Genomic DNA, 17647 nt, shown 5'->3' on the forward strand with positions numbered 1-17647 from the left:
GTCTGTTGTGGTGAGCTCAGAGCTGCCAGGAGCAGGGACACAAGCTGGCTGCTGTGTGTTAGGTATGGGGATGTTTATGTTGGCCGTGCCAGACACATCAAGGGAAGCCGCCTGCGTAGGATGTGCGCAAGAGCCCAAAATGGCCCTCCTCCCCTGTGCAACTTCAAAGTGCAGTCCTCCTGCTCTGTTTGAAGGTGTTTGCAAGCTGTTCAGCCCGGCATAGGGGTTCCTTTGTGGAGAGGCAACCAATTAGCCTGAGGTCCATTTACATCTCCCAGTCTGGACTGACCTGCAGGGTGTCTGACACTGTCCCTCACGCCCACTCTGTCTCACCTCACTGGGACTCTCTCTGTATTGTCTACATCCCCAGTGAACCAATGGGCTCTTCTCCCAAATCATAGCCCATTCTGGGTGTTGGCTCCTCTGCACAGACACAGTTCTGGGAGAGCCAGAGAGAACTCAGCCAGAGTCAGAACCCACTGCCTACTTCTGAGCTTTTCCTACCCACAGGATCAGAACCTGTTCTATCCTACCCCTCAAGAGTGGAGTGCTGCCCCCAGGCTACATTCCTCTTTTGGAACTTGTTTCTGTCATGATTTTATCTCCAGTGAAATAGGCTCTCAGAAAGACCAGGGTCACATCTTTCTTGTGGGTTGCAGGATAAGTTCCAGGGGGATTTATCTCTGCTCCTGACAAGGCAGGCACATCTTCCCTTCCCTTACACTTGACATCAAAATATTATTTCTGGATATGAGCACCCATATCTTCATACCTCAAATTACAATGTGCAGACCCCCTGTGAAGGTCATCCTGCAGGTCCAGAGATAAGACCACTCCTCTGGCCTCCCTTTGCAGATGGAGCCATTTTTATGTGCTCCTTAGCTTAACCTGGCTCAGCCACACCCCTAAGTGTTATTGTGCTCTACCTCGTCCCTGGCTGAGGGAGATATACAAAAGTTTGTTCTCTAGGGATCACGACAGCACCATGTCTTCCCTTGGGTCAAGACAGAGCACCAGGAAGGCCTTGATTTCCTCATCTCTTTCCCTGCTGACAGACAAACCCAAGGGGAATTTTGCAGCACTGTGCCCAGGAGGGAGGTCTCAGCATCCTGGGGAATGTTGGCTCCTCCAGACCTCAGGCACAGTGGGCTTTGCAAGGTGTGGTGAGTGCCAGCGTGGGAGAAGGGATGTCCCAGCCATGCCCAACTCAGGCCCAGGGGCCATGGGGCAGGCCACTGTCTGCCATGCAGCACCCACCCCTGATGCAGAACCCATCCCTGATGCAGAACCCATCCCTCATGCACACTGCAGCACCCTCCAGGCCTGGCTTGTGTCCCAGGTGACTCCAGGAGGGCAAGGGCTCCTCAGAGGTGGTTGCTGCAACTGAATTAGTTGGGTGGAGAAATGGGCTTTAAGACAAAAAAAAGCTCTTCCCACATTCCCCCAGCAGCAGAGGCAAGGTTTGGCACAGGAGAAGAAGGCCATGTCTGATCACCACAAACAGCCTGCCCTTTTTTAAATCTGGTACCATTTCAGGTAGCTTTATCCTGTATGAGAAGAGGGCCACTCATTTGGGATGGATGCAGCATTAATATTTTTAGTTTATTTAGGTTAATTTAGATGGTTACATCTGAACATCAAGATGTCTTCTCTGACAGCACCGTCTGAAGCAGCAGAAGGAGTTGTAAAAAGAATGCATTCCTGTGGACTGCTCCTGTGCTCAATCCCTTTTGCAACCATGTCTGCAGTCTTTGGGACTAAAATGTCCCTTCTGCAAGGCTGCTGTCAGATGTAGGCATCTTCAGACACCCAGAGGAGTCCACCAGTGCGGACTGGCCTCCCTCCATCTCAGTCATTGACCTGGGCCAATGTCACTGAAAGGAAAGGGCCTCACAAAAAGCTTCTTTGATCACCTGAAACTGAGCTGGAGATGAGGACATCAAGAAATGTGGTCATAGTGGGATAGAAGTGAGGAAGGCTACCTAAAAGACTAGTTTGGGGTGGGTTAGTCAGAGTAGCACCCAAAGACTTCTGGAGTATGCAGATGCAGAGGAGGCTGGGCTTGGCTGTGCATTTCTAAGTAATGGCACGCATCAGGAAGTCCCATAATCTTGGCTGGATGAGTGACAGTCAACCAGCCCAAGAGAGCCTTTTTCTGTTCTGGGGAGCACCTCAGATGGGCATTACCTCCTACCTGAGTATTTAATTCTGGTTGACTTGGATGCTTACCACACAAGGAGAATTTACACTGGTCTGATAATGCAAAAAGCATTTTCCTGCAAAGCTGGAACTTTCTTTAGGCATGGAAATAAGAAGTCACCCATTAAGGAGTACTATTTAAAATGTGATTTATTGGTAGTATTTAAAGTACTTAGGTACAAGATTATTTGTTCTGCAAGAAAATCTACTTTTCATACATTTCCTCTGCTTTTAAAATGATGAACATTTAATTTTTTCTCATCTGTCTTGCTGAGCAGCCATGCTATGCTGCTTTGGCTGGAGCTATTGCTTATTTAAACCTGCATTAAGGGACAGAGAATCAGACATGTGGCATAAATATTCTCTAACTATTCCACTTGCACATAAAAGAAAATCATGAATCCTGAGCTCTCGATATTGCTATAGAACTACTGCTGCTGTCATTCAAGCCAGAAGCAGAGGAGCTTGGAAAGCTGCCTGAGGATTAGTTTGAAAGACTTTACCCTTGGGATGAAATTGCCTCTTTGTAGTATACAGTTACCTCGTGGGCCCTATTATATTAAGAGAGAAAAATATGGGCTACTTTCACACTGAAAATACATGTCAAGTGGGATTGAAAGATCTAGAGAGACATTGTGATGAGAAAAAAAGGAATAAAAAGATACTGAGATAAAAAAGGTTACTTCAAAGCACCAAAATGATACCATTTTGCATAAATATATGTCTATTGAAAAGCATTCCAGCTGGTATCCTTAAATTAATGTTATTACCTACCATATATATAATGAAAAGAACTGTACTTTCTATCTTCCTAAAGGATGATGCTTACATTAAAGCCATATTGATTTTCAAACTATAAATACAAAATTAGCACTATCACAGGTATGAGACGTGGCCTTTCAAATTCCTCTCCATCTTTCAATCTTCTAACAGAAATGTGACCCCTGAGCCATGTTAGTGTCATGATGCAGAATTGCTTCAAGCTGGAAATGCAGTTCAGCTTTGCTTTTCTCCCTTCTGCTCCAATGTTCCAATGCTGAGTTCCCTCCTTCAACCAGGGAGCTACAAGGAGACATTATACAAAGTGGAGCAGTCCAAGAGGGACTGAGTGATTAGTTGATTGAGTGAAATTTATTGGATAAATACAGAAAGAGCTTCCTGAACAGGAAAACTCTTCTCTCTCCATGCTCAGCCGTTGAGTTAAGCTGGAGCCACCTTTAGTTCCCTTTGTTGACACAGTTGAGATATACTCCAGGAAAAATTAAACTGCTTTCACCAAAAAAAAATAAAAAAGGAGATTAAAGCTCAGACGGGCAGCGGAGATACAAAAAGATGTCATTACTTAGGACCTGTCTTGAAAGAAAACATGTTTGGGTTTGAATGCAGTTAGACAGGGCACAGCTGACCCAGGCCTTCCATGGCTTTGGTGGGGACTCTAGCCACAGACAGACTGAGTTAGGAGTTGGAAGGCTCCAGCATCTTCAGCTGCATTGTAACAGACACTTCCTCTCCATTTCCAAGCTGCTGGTATCCACCTTCTAGGTTGTGAGACCAGAAAGTTAAGAGACACCTCTCAGGGAAGGACACACAAAGAATGTAGCCTTCACACACCAGCCATCCACTGTGAGCAGCTGAGTATGCCTGTAAGAGAAATCTCCCCTTGCACCCTGAAAAGATCTCCCTGTATACCCTGAAAGGTGTATAGTTCCAGACTCCATGGGAACCTTGGACAACTGGGAGGCCCTGAGTGGAGAGTGACTGTGAGAGGAGGCAAGGTGGATCACTCTGTTCATCATTGACATCCCTCCCCTGGTCCCATATCCACAGGTGCAGCAGATTATGCTCTGCGTGGTAAAGATCTCCTTCTGCTAACCTTTGGCACAAAACATGTACAGACTTCCCCCAGGTCTCCAGGAATAAGGTAACTTTTATACATTAGTGAGAAAAAATGGATTGGCGTCTTAAGGGCAGAAGAGTTGAGAGTCACATATAGATGTCTATTTCTCTGCTAATCCCTAATAATTAAGATATATAACATAATTATTGATGCAGTTCACTGGAAGATAATAGACTGAGGCTAGATCAAGACTGGCACTTGCACATGATGGCTTCTAGTCACTAGCAAGTTACAGCAAGTCTTCATTTGATCTTCTGGAGGGCATTGCAAAGGATCCCAATCTCACCTGCAAAGGAAATAATCAGAGCAGTTAATTCCAGAACTAGCCTATTTCTAACTCTCCTGTATGTATTTTGCCCTTTATATCCATTCTCTTAAAGAATAAGATGAGCACAGAAGTGCTGAACTGGACATGTGTATTAGGGTCTTACTGGAGCTAGGTCATCCCTTTGCCTTCACTAGCCAGGCTGGCTCACAGGACCAGAGGAGCTGGCTCACAGCAGGCCAGCCAATGTGGGGGGAAAATGTGATCAAAGCCATGCTTCTCCTTCTCTTCCTTACTGAAAGCAGCTAGGATCGTCCTCAAGGCCATCTGCCATTTCCTAGCATCTCCCCCAAAACTGGGTTTTTCAGATTTAGCAAGTTATAGTCAAGTGGAAATGCTTGTTGAAGCTTGGCTAGAATTGGGAAGTATTTTTTTCATGAGAAAGGGGATATGTGCTGCCTTATCTTGGATAGGTTCAGAGCATAAAATGCAACCAGATGGAATCCGCCTTGTGGTTCCTATTTCTGACCCAAGTTTTGAGGAATTCAAAGTAACAAATGTGCAATTCCTTACTATTGATCGTGTCAGCTAAGTTCTTCAGCTGCTTTGCATTGTCCAAGACTTCAACCCTCTGTGTGTAGGGATTGTACCGAACAGAGAAAGGACGAGGGATTGTTTGAGCAAATTTCCTGAGGGAAAAAAACATAAACAAATGTACAGTTTAATTTTTTTTTTCACCAACTATTTTCTTGGTGTGTGCATTTGTTGATTGTGGGGATAAGAAAATCTATGGGAGGAAATAACTGAAATTCCTACTGACTGATCTGAGACCTACAATGTTCTGCAACACACTTGAAATTGCATTTGTCCTTATCACCTCTGGGTTTTTTTTCTGAACAGAACTAAGCTGTTGGCATGGCAACACTGCTCCTGGTATAGGCCAACTATGTAGCAACTGGGCTCTGCCAAGCTTGCAAACCTCATTTTCCTTTCATTAGTTCATTAGTGCAAAAGGTAGGAAATCTAACCTAAGTCTGAGTTTCTGGGGAATTAAGGTCAAGGATCTATGTCATCCTGGTATGCCAAGGAGCAAGCAGGCACCTAACCTCTGGCATGGTCTAGCTCTTAAATTACCTGGTAGTTTGCAGGTAATTTAAGAGCTAGACTATAGTTAATCCAGTGAAGCAGCTTTCTCTTCTGCAAAATAGTTAATTCCATGTCAAAAGCATTAAGACTTGGGTTCTTGGGAAAATATTAATTTGCATAACCACAGAACTGCGGAAAGAAGGGCTCTGAATGGGATGAGATGGTCAGAGCTATTGTTCCAGGCTCCTTGTAGACCCCAGCAGGATACTGGCTTATATATCTGCTTTGTATTACTGAAGTTATTGCTGAAAGAGGAAGGGAAGCACGCAGGAGTTGATTATGGAGCCCCACTACACAGACTGTGACTCAGCAGGGTAAATCCCATATGCCCAGAACAGTGGAATATGCTGGATGCCACCCCCAAAAAGCTTCTTCAGTTTAAACCATATTATTAGCCTTATTAAGGACATTGTCTCAAACAGAACTCAGTATCAACAGGCCACAAGGTGTGACAGTGAAAAAATATTACGTTGATTATGATGAATTTAGCAGCATTGGTCTAGTTTTTCTAAGAGGAGAGATCACATTAGAAGATGGCTTTCCTAAATCTCAGATGAAGGCAACATCCCAATTAGAAGATTAATGTCTTAAGCTGAGATTTTTTAGGTCAGTCTCAGAATAATTTTTTCAGAAAGGTATTTTGTTACCCACAAACACACATGTCCAGATGCAAGCCTCTAACGCAGGCACCGGACCAAACCCCAGAATTTCTATTTCAATTTAACCACTTTTTTCAATTTGGTCACTGAAGCAAATAAAAAAAGCTCCAAGATATTTTGTTGCAGCTAAGTGAGGCAGCATTTTCCGTGTCCTCAAGGAGCTTGCTGCTCAGGGATACATACAGAGAAGACAGAAGCTCTGTGCAGGGTATTAATAGCCCAGGCCAGAAGAGAAGGCCATCTTTCCCAGCTATTTCCCCAAAGAAAAGGACACAAGGAAAAGCTGCAGACTTATGAGAGCTAAGGAAGCAGCTGGGCAGAGAGCTAGGAAGACCTCAGAGCTGGGGAGTCTGAGGTAGCAGAATATCTTGGGATGCAGAACAATTTATCTTTGAAAGGTAGAAAGATAAGGGACTGCAGGTCTGGGACAAGCCTGTGTGTGGCATCTCCAAGTGAAAAATAAGTTGAGTGTGAACCAAGGCCAGCCCCCAGTGGCTTGACTAACACCTAGAAATATGGCAGTGTGTTGGTGTTTTAACAGGAATAGAAATATTGTCAAGGTGAAAACCAAGCTGAACCCCAACACAGGCTGAGCCATTCCTGTTCCAAGAATCAGAACTGAATCTGGAGATAACTTCACAGGAAAAGGAGTAGATACTATAAGATTTTTTTTTTTACAATAACTGTTAATTCTAGTAATGGCAAAGTTACTTGGTTTACATTAATTACCCAGATTTAATCAGCCAGAATTTAAATGTTAGTATTACTGCAGTTGAACAAATAGCCTTTTTTTTTTTTTTTTTTTTTGGTTAGACAGATGAAGCTCTTAGTTGCACTAAGCACAAATTCTTCTTTTCAAGCATAAGGTATATTCCTGTTACTACTCATTTTTGCTCAAGATTCTGAGGCTATAAAACATTTGCTATCTTTTAGCATTGCACAGATTTTTCTAATGCCTCTCAAAACATGATTATCAACCCAAGACCTGTTATGGCAATGAGATCCCCTGTGTTTGCAGCAGACAAGAATGAGTTCTTCTCTGGAATGGCTGCAGTACCTTAGCTTTTCTTTTGCATCTTTAAAACTTTCAGCAACATAGTAGATAGGCTGGAACTCAGTAACACAGTACTTCTGCACAGAAGTCTTCTCCAGGACAAGAGGCCGAATCTCAGGCTTACTTGATAAACAATACTATGAACAAAAAGGTAAGAAATTAATTTCAGTGTAAGAGTGTTTGAACATGCTGTCAAAGAAATCAAGAGCAACTCCATTTCAGACAAGGAAGAGTTTCTCCTGTGGTAGACAGTGATAATGCCACTTACTGGGAAAGAAGGAGGTGTGAGTTCCTTGTGTATCCATACACCTACACATTTATCAGAGCTCTACAATGAAATACTACATTTCATCCTACTTCTATGCACAAAATATGAAGCAAAACCAAAGATCTGAAGATATTCAGAAAATAAATTTGAATAATTATAAACATATTGGAGATATTTTCTAGAACACACCTGCAGCTCCCCAAATGAAGACAGCAGCCCTGCACCATATGCCTTGAGGGAATCTCCTTCCTTACAAAGTCCGAACTCAACTGTAAACCAATAAACCTGGAAAGAAAATGAGACAGAAACTTATTATTACTACATGAAAAATACACCATTTATTTGAGTACATTTAGAGTTTTGATTTCTATATAAGATGATGATGTGTATCAAGTTCAAGTGTATAAATGCAATAAATGTCCCTTCAGACTGAAATTCTTCTCCTAGGAGAAGCACAGTACTAGATTATCTGTGCCTGAGAATCAGTTCAGTTCCATGCCAAACAAAGTCGTGTTTTACACTGCTTATCTTTGTCAGCAGGAGCAATGAAATTACAGCAATAAAGCTTTATTTTGACTGGCCAACCCAGTGGAAGTTTGAACCTTATTTTAGAAAAGTTTGAGTCCTGCTTCACACAGGGCAGCTGACTGCAGCAGCGGAGTGATCAGGCTGTTGGTGCAATAGGGGAGGAAGATGGTGAGTGGCCTAATTTGACTCCTGGGTCTGTCCTTTTGAAGGATACCTACCCTGGCTCAGAAAAAATTACCCCATCTATCAGAAGTGTAAAAGTTGGTGGAATTCTTTGCTGAGGTGGCCCCCATTTGGCACTGGGGGCACTAATCTCAGAGCAATACCCCCGGTTCTATTCAAAGTTTGCAGCTCTGGGTCTCAGTAGTCTCAGAGTAGCTATCCAGGTGATCTATGTTGACTACAGAGGATAGTGCCTGCCTGGCAAAGTGGAAGAGATGCTTGAAGGTGAAATAACTACAGAAGCTGCCTCTTGAAATTTCCTGTGGCGATGTAGCAACATATAATCTTTTCTTGCCCAATATGTTTGTGCTGGAGGAAATCTCGTTTGGGCTTCTGTGTTTAATCACAACTGTCACTTTGAATAAGGGGTGCCAAAGCTATTTTCCTTTAGTGCAACTGTTTCAGGGTAGGGTATTCCAATCATGATCTTCACTCTGATCCCATTCAGCTCTATGGGAGTTCTATCAGTGACTTCAGTGGCAGCAGAATTAAGACAACACAGGGCGCTTTGGAAAATTGAGCCCTCATTTATTAAATTACCGTAGCAAGTTTCTCGATGAAATCATCTGGAGCTCCCAGAGATGCCAGTCCAATTTCCTGTAACAATAAACTATTATTCTTCAAGCTGTTTATTGCAAACATTCTTCCTGCCCCGTCTTATGTAATTGCTCACATTTTAAATGTTACCATTGCTTACTACCACACACAAATGTTTACAGGACATGTTCCTATCATGCAAGATCAATTTTAAACCAGAAATCTCTCCAAAAATGAACAAAGGGTCTTGTCCAAATGTCATTTACAAGGCATAATCCTTTGTGCCTGGTACAAAGCCCATTGAGGTCAAATAAAATTTTCCTCTTGTTTTGACAGGCTTTTGATCAAGTCTACAATGAACATCTGAGAGAATGATAGGGACAAAAGGAGGCAAATCAATCACACCTACACACCTTATATATTTCTCTTTCTTTTGATGGGTCCTGATTAAAGGAGTTTTCCTGGAGCCTTGAATGAGCTTTTTTTTTTTTTTTTGAATGACAGGGCATGATTTGAAAAAGCTTATTCATACCTTGGGAGCTAATGAAGATTTTTCCAGGAGGCATGAAATAGTTGGATTCAAAAGACAGACACATGAGACTACATATAGCCAGGTTCCTTTCTTGATTTGCTCTAGTGAGGACTGCATAGTGCAAAAATCAGAGGGCTCTCCCCACACACAGCAAAGGCATTAGAACAGCTTATCACCATGTCAAATCCTAGGAAGCCAAGGTACAATATGGCTCATCTGGAAGGGAACACCAGTTCTGGAAAGGGCAAAGCCTAAAGGCAATACTGAAAACTTACTAACAAGATCAAACTGACTTTTGAGATGTTGCATCAAGCCTGCCTTCCTTCCTTCCTTCCTTCCTTCCTTCCTTCCTTCCTTCCTTCCTTCCTTCCTTCCTTCCTTCCTTCCTTCCCTCTTTCTCTCTATCAGTCTTTCTGTCTTTATGCCTTTCTATCTTTGTGTATTTCCATGTTTTTTGATAGGATGTAGCCACAACTTTACTGCTTTACCAGGGCTTGGCTTCTTTTCCAGAGACGTTAACACTACCAAAAAGAAATTTCCTCTCCAGCTTCTCCCATGCTTACAGCTGAGACAGTTCCTCACTTTACTCAGCCTCCAATGTCACTTCAACAGAAAACAAAACAAAATTTCCATTTTCCCTAACATTTGAATATCATCATGAGTTAATAATCCATCTGACTCATGAGCTATGTGACTTCACTCGGAAGGATCAACATCTGCAGGAAGGTTTTAAAATGATGGCTACTGTCAAAAAGCAATTCACACAAGATCATGTCTGGAGTTGGACTTTATGTTTTCACCTACGTGAATTGTGTCCAGATTTCAAGTAATAAATAAACCACCTCAACCACTCTTACACAGTATGCTTAAAGGTGAATCTGCACCACGCTTCACAGCTCTTGGACCATCCTCTGAATTACTGTGTGTTTAATTATATACATAATATAACAACTGAATAACTTACCTGGGAAAACTGAGCAAAACTGGGATCAGCAAAAAGAGGCACGTGTCCTAGCAGCTCATGACAAATGTCACTGCAGGAAAACATGACATCTGAATAACTGTGATTCAGGAAAAGTCCAGCAATGCTGGAAGAATTCCCTAGAACCAGCACACAGTCAAGAGCTCAGTGCATTTGCTCCTACCAGCAGATACCGTTCACAGGAAAACATTTTGCACTGAAATTATTCTCATGGTGGAAATGCTTGCAAACCCCAGGGTTTTCTGTGCTTTTGCATCATACATCCCCTCAGCAGCAGGGACTATTAGATTTTTCAAATACAGAGAAGTGATTTGGTGAGATGGAAAGGGGAAGGGAATAAGATGTCCAAAAAAGTTCTGGAAGACCTTTTTAGAAGAAAAAAAGGTAGAAAAAAGACATTTCAGCCTGGCATGATGACAATGGGGTAAACAAAACCAGGAAAGAAAATCAGAATAATTAATAAAAAATAAAAGAAAGGAAAAAGAGTTTGTGGAAAGTAGGAAGCAGAAAACAAAACAAAACAAAACAAAACCAAGGAAGAATTGCAACAATATGAAACAGAATAAGAAATCTGTTTTTAAAATGGCAAGTGGAAAAGGACAATTGACAGAGAGAAACACTCCAAAATGAAAAAGATATGGGTTCAGTGGTCTGGGCTTCTGCTGTCTTACTGCCAGTAGCTTGCTTGCAGCAGGTTATGTCCCTGCTGCACTACTTGGGTGCTAATGGCTCAGCTAAGTGCCCTTGTGCACTGCTCTCTTGCATCCCAGCCCCTGCACAAGCAGGCCTTCAGTAGCAAAACTATCTCATCTGCCCCAGGAGAACTTGCAGAAGCAGCTGCAGACTGTTAAACACACTAGAAAGGTTCCATAAATGTTTCCAGAAGAGAGAAGTCCCTTGGCTGCTCTCCCTCAGCCCTGCTCCCAGGAGCGCTGCAGAGTGCCAGGCAGTTATTCCCAGCTGGGCTGACCCTGCTGCTGGTGTGCTGCAGCTCGACACCCTTTGTGTGCCAGAGTACTCACGGCTCCGGGGTGTACATGGGCTTGGAGGCGTGGCGGATGTACTGCGTGGAGTGGAACACACGGAATGCCAGCCCAGCCAGGAAATCCCGAGAGGAGAGCAAGCCTGCAACGGGACGCAGCCGAAAGCCAGTGCAGCCTGAAGGGACAGAAAGACAGCACCTTAAAAATAGCTGATGTGTTTGATTTATCCTCATCCAGATTCCTTACAGTGGGAAAAGTTTGTTGATGGTTGGTGTTTCGGTTTTTTTCTTGAATCTCTGTCGGAACCCAGGACATTCCTCTGGCTGCCCTGGACGGCTCAAGACCCTGGCAGGGGGCTCAGAGACCTTGGCACGGAGTCAAAGACTTAACCCATGGAAAAAATTACCAGGTGTGTATGAAGATGTACAAGCCACAAGAGTTAAAGTAGAATGATAGTTAATTTGTCACAGGGTGAAAAAGTAGAATTTTGGGGTTTTAGAATGGGGGTTCAAGAGGCAAGATGGAGGAATTTGGGTGTGTTCTGTCCTTCCTTCTCCTTGTCCTCCATCTTCTGCTGTGATGGTGGCACTTTTGGATTGGTTTAGAGTAAAGACAGACTGTCACATAGGTGATAGGTATTGGAAAATTACTGTAAATAAAGTACACATAGTTCTTAGTATAAGATGTTAACACCACCGCAAGGATGGGGAGTGTGCCACAAACCAACCTGCCAGACAGAAATCAGCAGGTTGGAGAAAGAATGCATTAGATAAGAGTAAATAAACAACCTTGAAAAGCAGAGCCGAGGAATCTCGGCTTCTTCTGCGGTCCCAGGGCTGGGAAAAAAGACTTTAATACCTTGTGAGCCATTTCAGCAACACAAAACCCAAGAAATCTCCTTATGTTAAATAGAGTTTAATTGCAGGCAATTTTCTGCCCAGGAATACCACCAGCACAGCATCTGAGCATTTGTCCCATTGTATCCCCAGAAGCATTAGAGCAAGACCTGGGACACAGGCTAAGTGATGTGCCCAAACATCATAGGGAGCCTTCGATGAATCAGGGATTGTTTTTCCCTGGAAGAACCACCCCCACTGATAGCTGAGGCCTTTCACTTCATTTGGTTCTTTTAGGTGCTTCAAACTTACTCTGCAAGAAATTTGAAATATCTTCAAGCTGGGGAATATTGTCCTCCCTGTAGCCACAGTACTTCTCCAGCAGTGGGAACACGTGGTTGTGTTCATAGCAAGCATGAGTTGGATACAGACTCTTCAGCTCTCTGAAGACAGTGCCCCAAGTTTTCTTTTCTTCTTCCGTATAGGTGACACGAGGAATAGGTTGGCCACTAGAAAGAAAATGGACGTCCTCAATAGTGGCCACAGAAAATGTCCTATGCCATCAACATGCTCTTTGTCCTTTCCCAAGTGCCATTTTCAAAACAGTTTTCTTATTCTGCTTCATGTTGAAGCTTTACTAGGACTGGCCAGGAGCTGCTGGTGCAGGAGAGGAGATGTTTTTGGGCTGACACACAAGTGCAAAAGGAGCCTCACTTGTCCCTAGGCAGTGTCTGGAAAGGACTCTACTGACCTTGGCTAAGATAATGGCCTTCAGACAGCTCCTTGCATTATTGTGTTAAAAATAAATCAGTGCTTATTTGTCTTTTAAAGGTGTTCTTCTAAAAATACTTGTTTGCTGTTGAATTTATTTTTTCTTTCTTGATACGAAGGAGCTGTTTTACTTCTTGCTCTAGTGAGCATTATATTAATGGTTTTTGTAAAAACATGAAACCATCAGATCCACAAAAATCTGTTGCAGTGGCAGAGAAATTCTGTCCTGTGCTCTGTGCCATAACAGATGCAGACTCCAGCCAGTTTGACGTTTTCTAATTGTAAGGAGTAATTATCAGTTAAATCCCACCCTCAGGCCTCCACGTGCTTAGCTCATGTTGAAGCTAACAGGAGTTATACATCACAAGCAATGCAGTTTGGTCTCCTGTGAATAACCAATTCCTTAGGAATAATGTTAAGGCCATAGGTGAATCCAGCAGCTTTGAAAAATCAAAGGGGTTTAAGTAACTTAATAGGTTTAACAACACTGCTGGAACAATGCTGAAGCTTTCCAAACCCCAGAGACCCATTGTTAAACCCTTGATGACACCCCACCATCTCCCACTTTCTCTTTTTTTTTTTCTTGAGCCTCAGGGCAGCTCCTCTGGAGAACCATCACCTTCTGTCTCTCTGTATCAGCTCTCGTTGATCTGTGGAGCTTTAAACATCATGTTGAATTATGAGGATTGCTGGGTGATTTTTGTTCCTATAGCACTCCTAAATAATCCTCAACCACCTTCCAGGGCTACTGGGGGAAGCTATGGCTTTAAAACCTTTCAAATTTCAATTAAAAAACTGTTCTAGGGATCAATGGAGCCAGAAGCAAAGTAAAGCAGAGGGAAGAGGCAAGCTGAAAGCAAAGAAAAGAGAAATCAGGGAAACTGAGCATTCAACAAAAACAGTGAGCAAATCTATCACGGGAGGAAGCAAAAAAACCAAAGGCAAAGTAGGGGCAAACAGCATAAACAAAGAGGACAAAACAGATGCAAAAGAAGGGATACAGAAGAGGATTAAATTAATGTTAGGAAGAATACAAGGCAAGCAACCACTGACCCATCTCATTGTTGCAGCTGTGTAGTACCTTCACAACTTAAGAGCCCTTTCCTTTTCAGTGAAGCCTGATAACTTTGGTTGTGCCTCTCCTCCTGTCCACTTCTCTGTATCTTCTGTGGGATATCTAAGAATGTACATTAGAACTGTTCACATCTGGGCACAAAAATCTTATCCAAATTTTCTAGCTATAAACTGGCTTTCTGACTTTTTTCACCTGACATTTTGTACTTTCCATCAACCAGTCCAATTTTGTTTCTCCTTTTGTGATTTACATTATTAGCTCTTTGGCTCAGGGGCTATATTTTGATCCTGTGCAAATTGTAGCCCAAAATTTACAATATATGTTATTTTTTTCTTTGCAAACACAGTTTTTACCAATCCCAGCAAGAATCAGGTCCAGTAGTACCGATCTATACATGTGAGTGTCTCTGGGAACAGAATTTCCAGAGAATTTCCTCCAGATCTGATCATTGAAAGCAATCAAATACGCCTGTTCTAACTGAATTTATCATCTCTATTAACTTATTTTTCTTGGGAAATTAAAGCCTAAATTGCTGATTGCAGCTGGATTAGACATGATCAAAGTAGGGTAACAGACACTGGATTAGCATCAGAACCATATGTTATTCATTATTTTAATAGTGTATGCAGATCCTGCTTTAATGTTAATGATAGGCACGCCTCCCCCAGCCCTGGTTAAATGGGGAATACCAGATTTATTCAATGCTCAGGTCTTTGTAGCAGCAACAGTCTGCTGCTCAATTAGACAACAAAGCTGGGAAAGAGGGGTGTTGTGGGGAGAGAAGGGAGATGATGTCTCTTCTGAACAAGTGCCTGGAACAATTTACCTTTGTTTTGCTGTGATTTGGGGATAAATGCATGAACAGGAAGATTTAAACACATGGCAGAGAAAAGCCAACAGCAGAAGGATACTTTTGGAAAAGCAGGGATAGGCAGCAGGGTGAGAACCCTAGGAGAGGGCAGGAGATGAGGGCTTGCTTTGCTCCCGTGCAGTGGGTACTCACTGTCTGTAGTTGTAGGCAATATCCGCAAACTCCTTCCTGCGGGCCCGGTACACGGGATCTTTGAACCCCTGAAGAGAAACAGTGATGGTCAGTCCACGCAAAATGGTCAGTAAGTGCAAAAGGTGAAGAGCCTTCCTCCCAGTGAGCACCCTCAGGCATGGCTGGTGCATCCAAGAAGTGCGGCAAGGTCGGTGGGAAAGCTGCCTCTGTTCAGCCAGGGCAGCGCTCCTTCCTGGGCTGCAGAGCCACTGAGCAACCACAGTCTCTCACCACCCCCACCACCCAAGTCCTTTCTTTTTCTCATTTCCACTTCCTATAAGATAGGGAAACATGTTCCTTTACAGCAACAGCAAGGTGCTCCTGGCAAGAGCAACCCAGAATTATCAGTACTGGGATAACCACGCCCTTCTGGTTTCCCTTGAAGCTTGTTGCTGTCCCTGGCACAGCTGGGCTGCCCTAGAGAAGCAGAATCGAAACACATTCATCAACTCAATCAGACCTTTTAGGCAGATTTTCAGCAGGAACCACACTTAAAAGTGCTCATTTTCAAACTGCTGGAGGATCAGTAGCCACTTAGCAGGCCAAAACCCCCTATTTGTAGTACAAATTCAACAATTTGAAGGCAATTAATGACTACAAAGAATGTCTCATAGACCTTGCGGCTGGGAGCTTGACCTTTGCAGCTAATTAGCAATAAAACCAAGGATAAGAAAGAAAACCTCTAAATCTTCATCTGGGATAACCATTCTCCCACCCCAGTGTGCCTGCTGTTTAGACTAAAAGATCCTCAGGACCAGGAGTGCCTTCACCACCTGGAGTGCAGGAACATTCTCTTTCCAAGCTAGGATGCTCTTCAGCAGGAAAAATAGGAACAGCTCCCTGGGCACCGCAGCAGTCCATAAATGCATCTCTCAGTGGTCAACGGCACAACTGGACTGAGGGGCCACAAAACACAGCCAAGTACAGGAGGCAGCTGAAGTGGAGTGTAAATTCATGAGTGTGAATAAAAAATGGGTAACCAATTATTAGTAAACAAGCCATGACATCGCACTGCAACAGTCAGTGGCCAAAAAAATGCACTGTCCAAGGTTAAGCTGTCATGGAGTTAATTGTGATTAAATTCCATGCATCACTTTACTAAAAACACAGGCTCCTTTAGTTTCTGTTTTTCTGCACTCTATGGACTGTCACCTATTTATCCCAGCAGCTGGCTTTCTTTTTTAAAGCACAAGTGCTCACTAACTAATTCTAGGAACTGGAGGAGAGACGCTTTATTCCTTTTTATAGATTTTTCTTTTCTTTTTTTTTCTTGGTTCTTTTTTCAAAAACGATCTTGGTCTATTCCCACATGACACACAAGGGGGCCATTGGCTCAGTGTATCTCTTTTCATTCTGCTTCTCATATGACCACAGTGAACATCATGAATCATTGTACATGGTACATAACACGTCTTGAATTAAGCAATAGGTAGTGAATGACTAATCACCCCATCTCAATTAAACTAATAGCAGCAATTTTTGGTGCACTGCATGTAATTTATTTATAATCACCCTATCTCAATTAAACTAATAGCAGGAATTTCTAGTGCACTGCATGGAACTCAGTGTGTTTTGACAAATGAAAGTAAGTTGTTGTTTGCTTGGAGAGGGAATGGGGCAGAAAATATTCTTGTATCTGAACAAAACTGAAAAACCGCAAAACAATTTTTTTTATCATCTAAGTCAATGAACAAAACTTTCTGATGCTACCATTTAAACCATAAACTTTTTGAACCAAGAACATTTTCTTTTGTCATGTCTCACTGTAAAAGTACCATGTCAGATTTAGTATCCACATAACAATACACTGAGCTAAATCATGTGTACGTAATCAAGAATGAAAAAAGTCTTTCTCTGGGCTATGCCATGTTGCTTCTTCTTGTTAGAGATACACAAAGTGAGCCTGAAATCACTGCATCAGAGCCTCCTGGGAAGAGTATGTGTGAGATGTGTCCTTGTGGTGGTCTTGTGCTCTGAAAACCACTACAACTTTTAAGATCTCTTGGCATTTGCTCAATTATAGCAACTTTTGGTTTGATTTACTCCATAACCAGGGATTGGGCTGATTGTAACCCTAGAAATGTGGTAGCCTTCTTGTCCTGTACCATGTGAAATTTAGTCTACTGGATCTGTACTAAAAAAGAGCAAATTTAACTGACATAAAAATCAGTGCCAATAACTAGAAAAATCACTAAAAATAATTCTTACAGGATGATCAGCATCCAATTCTGCTCCGTAGCTTAGGATCTGATTGGCAAACCTGTCCAGCTCCTGGATACTTCTTGGGAACCATGGTACTGCAAAACAGAAAATAAATAGAGACTGGTATCCTTCTTTGTTATTTGATTTTTTGCCTTCTTCTGACATTTTCATCATTTCATCATATATATATATATAAAACATATTCAAGGGGCTAAATTATTTCTTTTCCCCACAGTAGGAAACAAGAACAAACCAAGCAAGTTGTCTTGAATTTGTGATCGTTTCACACTGTTGGAAGAATACAGAACATCAAGAGCATCTGAACCTTGGTGCAGAGCTGGCTTGTAACGTTTATTTTCTGTTTATTACTTCTGGTGTCTTAGCTTATCAAAATGCAGAAAATTTTCACAATAAGCCAGAATCATCCCCTTCAAAGGAATCACAAGAAA

At 42.5% G+C, this 17647-nt stretch overlaps 1 protein-coding gene across 1 annotated transcript in view; it reads right to left on the reverse strand.

Annotated features, from left to right (window-relative positions):
* Positions 1-4149: 4149 nt before the first annotated feature.
* Positions 4150-17647, reverse strand: part of PAH (phenylalanine hydroxylase) — a 33244-nt gene continuing 19746 nt past the window's right edge. The window contains exons 4-13 of the mRNA XM_041485937.1: positions 17205-17293; positions 14958-15025; positions 12421-12617; positions 11312-11447; positions 10272-10341; positions 8779-8835; positions 7678-7773; positions 7224-7357; positions 4935-5050; positions 4150-4382 (exon numbers count right to left, since the gene is read on the reverse strand). Of these exons, the coding sequence (XP_041341871.1) occupies positions 4339-4382; positions 4935-5050; positions 7224-7357; positions 7678-7773; positions 8779-8835; positions 10272-10341; positions 11312-11447; positions 12421-12617; positions 14958-15025; positions 17205-17293 (1007 nt within the window). The 3' untranslated portion in view covers positions 4150-4338. The remainder of the gene's footprint in view (positions 4383-4934; positions 5051-7223; positions 7358-7677; positions 7774-8778; positions 8836-10271; positions 10342-11311; positions 11448-12420; positions 12618-14957; positions 15026-17204; positions 17294-17647) is intronic.

This window comes from Pyrgilauda ruficollis, unplaced genomic scaffold (assembly GCF_017590135.1).
Source record: "Pyrgilauda ruficollis isolate IOZ18807 unplaced genomic scaffold, ASM1759013v1 scaffold73, whole genome shotgun sequence".
Classification (NCBI taxonomy): Eukaryota; Metazoa; Chordata; class Aves; order Passeriformes; family Passeridae; genus Pyrgilauda; species Pyrgilauda ruficollis.